Raw genomic sequence first — 8,781 nt, forward strand, 5'->3', positions numbered from 1 at the left:
TTCATGGAAGCAAAATACGGGACTCTCACCACGCGGCCGCTGATGTGATTTGGCTACGTCGAACTCCTACAAGGTTTCAACAATCTCAACTAAGGTTTTGTTTGGGACGGCTTTCATATTGCTTTTTAAAGTAGTTTTTTAGTTCAAAATTTACATAACTAAAAATTTTTCTATTAAAAAAATGTTTTAAAAAATAGTAAGAAAGTCATCCAAAATGAAGCTTAAAACAGTGTCAAAAAGTGAACTATTGTGGTATGATCTGTGGACGTAGTGAAATATAAGGCTCTCACCACGGGGGCAATTGATGTGATTTGGCTACGATGGATCCAACAAGATTTCAATACCTCCACTCCTCTACATTGTGACAATAGATCAGCAATTAAATTAGCTGTCTAGCTATATAAAATAGACGATACTAATAATGTTATATAAATTGGGCTACCTTTTGTTTAATACCACCTCTGTAAGATTATTATGCTGATACATGTGTGAGTTTATATTAATACTTATTCAAGTTTTAAATACAAGACCTTTTGATTAATAGTCAAAATTCTCAACTAACAAATCAAGATGAGTTATACAGTTGATCATCGAGAATAAGTTCATGATGATTTCATATTGCTTTTTAAAGTAGTTTTTTAGTTCAAAATTTACATAACTAAAAATTTTTCTATTAAAAAAATGTTTTAAAAAATAGTAAGAAAGTCATCCAAAATGAAGCTTAAAACAGTGTCAAAAAGTGAACTTTTGATTCATGATGACTTGACATGATGCTATTGCTAGGGATTGTGGACAAAAAGGATGTATTTTATATTTGTGTGATTCGAAAAACTCAAATGTTTGAAAATGATAAGAAAAGTTTTGAATCATTACATTAGAAATATATTATAACAAATATAAAACTTATTTCAATATATATATAAACATATATGTACTTAATTTTTTTCATATTTGTATTTATTTTAAAAGCTTTCAATCCAACTTTATTTCTCCTAACCAAATACCGCAAAATTTTAAATTCATATACTGCTTTCACTCTATACTAATAATTCATCAAAAGAAACGGCTCTCTTAAAAAATAAATTATTCTGTGTGAACACCGGACGTTATTCAGATGCCAATTAAAACGTGTAACATTATTTTTTTGCTCGGTATTGATATTGAGTATTGTTGGATACTGATGATGTAGCATGTTCTAATTGACCTCCAAAATATTCGGTGTCCGCACAGAATAATCTATCCTTTTAATATATAAAGTGAGTACTATTCTTAATTTTAAAGATAGCATTATCTAATACTATACAGCACTGCAACTATGCCGCTCAGGTTAAGTATGCTCACCACGTTGTCATCCTATTGGCTCCTGTGCGTGCCGTTCGCTCAGGAGATGGCGCGCACGTTCGTCTGATCACTTTACGGCTGCCGCCCCTGCGCTGCTATATAATCAACGCTAGCTCTTCCAGTTCCCACACATTCGAAGTAGAGAGAGAGACAGAGAGAGATGGCGAGCGCTTGGCTGGGTGCGATAATGGCCTTGTTCGCCTTTGCTGTTGTCGCCTCAGCCAGCGGCGAACTGTGGAAGACGGAGGATCTGAAGAACGTGCACATCGCCGGCAAGGTCCTGTGCCAGGATTGCTCTCAGGGTTGGAATTACTGGGCCCATGCCGCCATTCCTCTCAAAGGTACAGTTAAATATCTAAAAAACCTTCATTTTTCCGAAAAATTTTGTAAATATTGCAACTTTAATTAATTGGGCGCAGGAAGCAAAGTGGCGGTGACGTGCATAGACGCGCGGCGGCGGGTGGTTTACTACGGCAGCGATGAGACGGACGATAAGGGCAATTTCGACTTACCGGTCGAGCTTCACCGCCACTCCGGCAATCCGGCGAAGAATGTTCGGCCGGAGGGTTGCTCTGTTCGGCTCGTTTCATCGCCGGACGCCGCCTGCAATGTCATGACAAACTTCGGCGGCGGCCGGTCCGGCGTCGGTCTGGTTCGGCCCTCGCACGTGTATCCGGGCCGGGTTAAATACACGGTGGGGCCCTTTTTCTTCACCTCCCCTATGTGCGAGGAGCCCGACACGAACGAATGACCTACTGAGATTTATTTTACCTTTTTATTTGCGGTGTTTAATTATATTTAATTAATTTCTGTTTTTTTTTTATTAATTTTGTTTTCACGAATCACAAGTGATTTTATTAATGGTGGTGTAATTCAGTTGGAGAAAATATAGCTTTGTTATTTTTGCATAAAAATGAAAATATAGAACATGCATGTTTAAAATTAAAAGATATTTAAATAAAAATTAAAATTAAGTATTCTCAAAAGATTTTTTTTTTTACTTTTAAGTTTTAAGTATTAAAATTTTGATATTTTATTAATTTATATAATAATTTTTTATAAAATTTTATGCTTGGAAAATATTATGTTAGATCAAGCGGATGATTGTAGTTTTTTTTTTTTTTGTAAATATGATTATAAAATTATTAGGAGGAAAGTATTTTTTTTAATTATTATAAAAAGTTGCTTTTTATAATATTTTTTATTAGAAGTCAAATTTAAAAAACAAAAAGCCAAAAAGTTGTCCTAAACTTAGTCCAAGTGGATTAATTATTCTGTGTGCGTGGACAGTCATTCGGAGGTGAATAAGTGCTCCTCATGCTATTTTTTTGTTGTGTACCGCTGTGTACCAAGTGATGCAGCACGCTCTCATTGATCTCGGATGATCCGGTGTTCGCGCAGAATAATTTCTTCAAAAATTAACCTAAAGTTGGCACTCAGTCAGATTTGTTGCTTGAAAATATTTGTGGATAAAAATAAAAATTCTTAGAACGATAAACATAATTTTGTTAAATTGAATGCTCAGAGTATCCATTCATGTAATTTTTTAAAACTTTTTTTTTTAGTTATAGGTCTTTTTTGGTTTGTAGAGAAAAAATAATATAATATATTTAAAATATTTTAGAATTATTTGGATGAGAATAAAATAAATGTAGGTGATTATATCTATTTGTTTTATTTAAGTAAAATGAAGATAATGCAAAACCCAATAATGATGGTGGGTGGTCATAGGGCTCTCTATGTTATATTTCTCATGTCCTTTTAAGGGCATCTCCAAAAGAAAATTTCATGTCCTTTTAAGGAACAATTATTACGTCCTCTGACCGGACGTAGAGTTACGTTCAGCCGTCAATAATATGTCGTCACGTGCTCTTACTCTTTACCGCGCGGCCCGACGACTTGACCTGGACCGGAACCCGGGAATGCTATGTTCGCGTATTGCGAGGTATTACTCGGTATTTGCTCGGTATTGCTCGGTATTGCTAGGTATTGCTTGACAATAACGAGAAATACGACTATGTGAAGAGTAATACCGAGTTGCACCAAGTTTTTTAGAAAAACTCAGCACAACTCGGTTTTGCTCGGTATTCCTCAGTATTTGCTCGGTATTGCTCGGTATTGGTTATTGCTGAGCAAAATCGACCAATACCGAGCAATACCTAGCAAAATCGAGAAATATCGAGCCATTGGGTCCGTTCTGGGTCGGGTTGTTGGGGCCGTAAATAGTGAGAACGCGTGGCGCGATTATACTGGTGGCCGGACGTAGAGCTACGTCCTGTGATCGGACCAAATAAAAGTTCCCTTTTAAGGACATCTCCAAAAGAAAATTTTATTGTTTACTTCAAAATACAGTAGCAATCATATTAAACATTAATTCATCTCCAATCAAAATTCTTTTTCAACAAAAGATTATTCTATGTATATTTTTTCGCTATAAAGCTTTCACCACAGAGTAACAAAACAAGCGAGAGAAAATGGGTTTAAAACTCAAAAATATATTTTCATTTGCCGTTCAATTTGATGTTCGTCAGAGCTGCAAACAGACGAATAACATTCAATTGAAGATGGCCTAAGAATCCATGGAAGATTTCTCTCTTATCCGTTATAAATAACGGCACTCTACCTTATATTTCGAGCCGTTTATGAATATAATAATCCTACTCTGAAATAACAAACAAATTTGAAAGTTTTTGAACAGAATCAATACTGATTTCCCAAATAATTCTCGCACCGTTATAGCAATCCATGGATCAAATCTCGCTTACTTGTTATAAATAACAGCACTCCACCCTCATCCTGCACAGGCAAACAAGCTAGACACAGAATCAACAATGGCTCTTCTCCCCGTAACTACTCTACTCTTCTCCACCGTCCCCCAGCTTGACATGGAGCTCCAATTCACATTTGCTATTGTCGTGCTTTGCCTCTGCGTCTTCTTCTTCTTCTTCTTCGCCATTGCTTATCGCATTCGCTGTTGCATTAGCTTCCTGTTAGGAAATGATGGTGCCGCCATTGAAGATGATGATGATCTCATTACTTCTGATCGACATGACAACCCACCAAACGAGTCGATAAGAATAGACATCGCTTTAGTTGAAGATTGTTCGGTATGTTTGGAGGAGTTGCAGAGGGAGAAGATGAACTGAGTGTTCTGCCTCGTGAGAGATTATTACGTGCGGCGTTCAAATCGTTCAGAGATGAATTCAGACAAGTCATTTCACCCGGTTGCACCAAGTCCCGGGTGACATGGCGCGTCCGACTTCGCCTCCGAACGAATCCGAATGCCGCATGTAATAATTTTTCATACCTTGCTGCGGCAATTCTTTCCAGAGAAACTGCATCAAAGTTAAGTTGTCCCTTGTGCAGAACTTTTGTGTTCATTAGTGATTGCAATATGGGTTTTGTTTGGAACTGCTTTCTTACTAGCAGCTTTTTAGTAAAATAAAAAAATATATTATATAAAAAACTGTTTTAAAAAACAGTAATAAAGTTGTCCCAAACAGTTACAGTTTCTTCCTATGTTAGTTGAATTCTCTTTAGTTATTAGAGGAGTAATATTGGATTGTATTAGAGTTCTCGTGTTATTATTCATAGCATTATCAAAAGGAGAAAAATAAAAGGAAATATTCATCTTCAAAAATGATTTTGGAAAAAAAATTGTTTTTTGGCTCACTGGGCTGATTAATGTGTTGTTTTAATTACGATTAGATTATAAATTATAATGGCCACTAAAACATGAATTAATTATGGTTCAAAATTACCAAACATACTTTATAATATCACTAATTATTTTTGTCATCTCATAATAAATTTTCAACTATATTAACAATGAGGCACATTTGATGATGTGTCCCCAAAAAATCATCTTGATCGTGCATGAGGGAAGCTTTCAAAATTAAATTAGTGATCATATGAACTCAAATTTCAACAAATTTATAGTCAAATTGAATGTCTCGAAGAGATGAACCGAGCGACACCAAAATCGGTCTAATTCAAGCCCAACTGGGTCCAAATCAGGAGCCCAAAGCTTATTTGAAATACTCAAAAGAGTAAATTGAATGGCCAAATGATATCTAAATAAGTCATATTTATAGTCAAATCAAGCGGCTCAGCGAGACAAATCCAACGAGCCTAAGATTGTCAAATTCTGAAATCACTAATATACTTAAACACTTGAAAAATGTTATAGGATCAGGGGATCCGTCCGATGGAGCACTCCAAATCTGCCCCAGATCTTCTCCATATTTACAAAGCATTTCACTCTAAAAAATCTATAAATAAACTCTCACTCTTTGCATGAAGGGGGGGACTTTTTGCTCGAGATTGAAGAGAGATATGAGGCTACAAAAACTCCAGCACCACCGCCGACGAACCTTCGTGGTCACCGACTGTAGTCGGACTCCCGCCCGACTATCGTTGGACCACGCTCGGCCGGTGACTACTGTCGGACTTCCACCCGATCGCCGACCGCCAACCCGACTATCGTTGAACCACCACACAGTCGCCAGACTTCCACCCAACTGCTATCAGACTTCTGCCCGACTGTTGTCGGACTTTCTCCAAACTATTTTAATATCACATCTTCTAAGTCAAGAGCCAAGTCAAACTTTATAACTCGGTTGAATTTAGTAGAATATTTTCACATTTGCCAGTCTCTATGATTTTTCTCTTTTTAGGCTTTCCACATAAAAATTTCTGGTGTTTTTATGCCCTTCCTTCAATTACTTGCTTGTGTTGTATATCCTTGCATTGCTAAGATGAAAAATTCACTATCGCCACGAATATTCTAGCCGACAAGTCCAGTGGCGGAGCCAGAAAATATATCTAGGGGGGGCCTAAATTTTTTTTTTTAAATATGTGATATTAAAAATCTCATTGCACAAAAAAAAAATCATAAAATCTATTTAAGATCGATTTAATACAGGATTAAGATAATGTAATTCAAGAAAAAATGTAAATAAATAGGAAATTAAATTTGGAGTGATTTGAATGGATGATCAATCTTAATCGTGGACCGTTTATTGGGCATTTAAATGTCTTAGTAATATCAGAATTCGGCGATCTTGGGCTCGTTGTATTCGTCTTGTCTAGCCGCTCGATTCGACTATAAGAATGTCATTTTTGGAAACCGTTTGGTAATACAAATTATGGTTTGAACCTTCCAAATATGCTTCGGGTCTTTGATTTGGAGTCATGAGGCACATTTGATGATGTGTCCCCAAAAAATCATCTTGATCGTGCATGAGGGAAGCTTTCAAAATTAAATTAGTGATCATATGAACTCAAATTTCAACAAATTTATAGTCAAATTGAATGTCTCGAAGAGATGAACCAAGCGACACCAAAATCGGTCTAATTCAAGCCCAACTGGGTCCAAATCGGGAGCCCAAAGCTTATTTGAAATATTCAAAAGACTAAATTGAATGGCCAAATGATATCTAAATAAGTCATATTTATAGTCAAATCAAGCGGCTCAGCGAGACAAATCCAACGAGCCTAGGATTGTCAAATTCTGAAATCACTAAGATACTTAAACACTTGAAAAATGTTATAGGATCAGGGGATCCGTCCGATGGAGCACTCCAAATCTGCCCCAGATCTTCTCCATATTTACAAAGCATGTTACTCTAAAAAATCTATAAATAAACTCTCACTCTTTGCATGAAGGGGGGGACTTTTTGTTCAAGATTGGAGAGAGCTATGAGGCTACAAAAACTCCAGCACCACCGCCGACGAACCTTCGTGGTCACTGACTGTAGTCGAACTCCCGCCCGACTATCGTTGGACCACGCTCGGCCGGTGACTACTGTCGGACTTCCACCCGATCGCCGAGCGCCAACCCGACTATCGTTGAACCACCACACAGTCGCCAGACTTCCACCTAACTGCTATCAGACTTCTGCCCGACTGTCGTCGGACTTTCTCCAAACTCTCCAAACTATTTTAATATCACATCTTCTAAGTCAAGAGCCAAGTCAAACTTTATAACTCAGTTGAATTTAGTAGAATATTTTCACATTTGCCAGTCTCTATGATTTTTCCCTTTTTAGGCTTTCCACATAAAAATTTCTGGTGTTTTTATGCACTTCCTTCAATTACTTGTTTGTATGTTGTATATCCTTGCATTGCTAAGATGAAAAATTCACTATCGCCACGAATATTCTAGCCCACAACACTTATGATCATTTTTCGAGAACTTAATTTTGATATTATTAGAACTCAATAAAGCATCTATAATCAAATTTGAGTTGATTTGAATCATTCTGAGCAAAGAATTTTCAGCCATTTTTACTCCAATTGTTTGCTGACTTCATGAAACGATAAAATTATAATTAAAGATATTTTACTTATTTCATGAACTCAAGTGGAGATCTACGTTTACGCCGAGAAGCATTTTTGCCTCGCAACTTTTTCAGAAACATTAACATATAAAATGTCATAATTAGAATGCATATGTCCTGATGTCCTTTTATGTATTCAATTCCTTGTATATCTCCATTTACCTCTCATACCTGCACACAACTAGTGAGGCCAGAACCCTCACACATCTACATCAGGCAAACAGGGCCAAAATTATACCTACAATCTTATCTAACTTCTCACTTCTACTTCTAATAAGTGACGTCATAATAAATTCCACATCTACATCAAGTAGATGGGGCCAGAAGAGTACGTTTAAGACTCTTTGTAACACAGCGAAAAATGCGCTTTCCCATACATCAAAACAGAACTCCTCCAATGCCATGAATGCAGAATGCAAATGCAATGCAAAGATACTGAATTTAAATGTTCAAAACATTATACAGAAAATATATAAACTATCAATAAAAGCAACATTTCTTGTAAAACAAAACGCTCAATGGACTTTCTCTTTTCCAATTACTAATTTCAGAGGAAGCTTATAAATTTTTTTTTTGAACTTTTACATAACTATTGCAATCGCCAAAATTGTTTCAATTCAATAATCTGCCCACAAATTTGTACTAGAAAAATCAACCATTAAAAACCCTTTTGTATATAGCCAAAATATTCATTATAAAGGGCATAATCACGTACCAGAAATCACACGGTGAAAATTTCATAAAATCCAAGAAAATTATAATTTTGTCTATAACTTTTAATAAATTTACTAGAATTGAGAACAGAGTGGGGCTTAGAAATTTACATGGAGCTCTACAATTTTCCGAATTGGCCTAGCAGGTGAATCTCTGACCTTGGCCCCAATTCCCTTTGCCCTATTTCTCTTTCTTCCTTCCCTTCCTCCTCCCCCCTTCTCTTGGCAAGCCTAGGTGGTGGGTGAATTTGCAAGTGAATTGAGATATTTTAATATTAAAAATTTCACTATTTTGAACTAGCATTGTGGTGCTCAGCTTCTCACCTTGTTGCTCGACTCATCGAGTAGCTCATGTCACTTCAACGGGAAAATGAAACCGCGAGTCT

General features: G+C 36.5%; 1 protein-coding gene across 1 annotated transcript; it reads left to right on the plus strand.

Annotated features, from left to right (window-relative positions):
• The first annotated feature begins 1,482 nt into the window (after positions 1-1,482).
• Positions 1,483-2,212, plus strand: LOC110115746 (pistil-specific extensin-like protein). The gene is made up of 2 exons (XM_020849091.2): positions 1,483-1,682; positions 1,761-2,212. Exons 1-2 carry the CDS (start codon positions 1,502-1,504, stop codon positions 2,090-2,092), a joined length of 513 nt encoding a protein of 170 aa, XP_020704750.1. The 5' UTR covers positions 1,483-1,501; the 3' UTR covers positions 2,093-2,212.
• The last annotated feature ends 6,569 nt before the right edge of the window (positions 2,213-8,781 follow it).

The sequence above is a fragment of the Dendrobium catenatum genome, unplaced genomic scaffold (genome assembly GCF_001605985.2).
Source record: "Dendrobium catenatum unplaced genomic scaffold, ASM160598v2 fragScaff_scaffold_1390, whole genome shotgun sequence".
Taxonomy (NCBI): Eukaryota; Viridiplantae; Streptophyta; class Magnoliopsida; order Asparagales; family Orchidaceae; genus Dendrobium; species Dendrobium catenatum.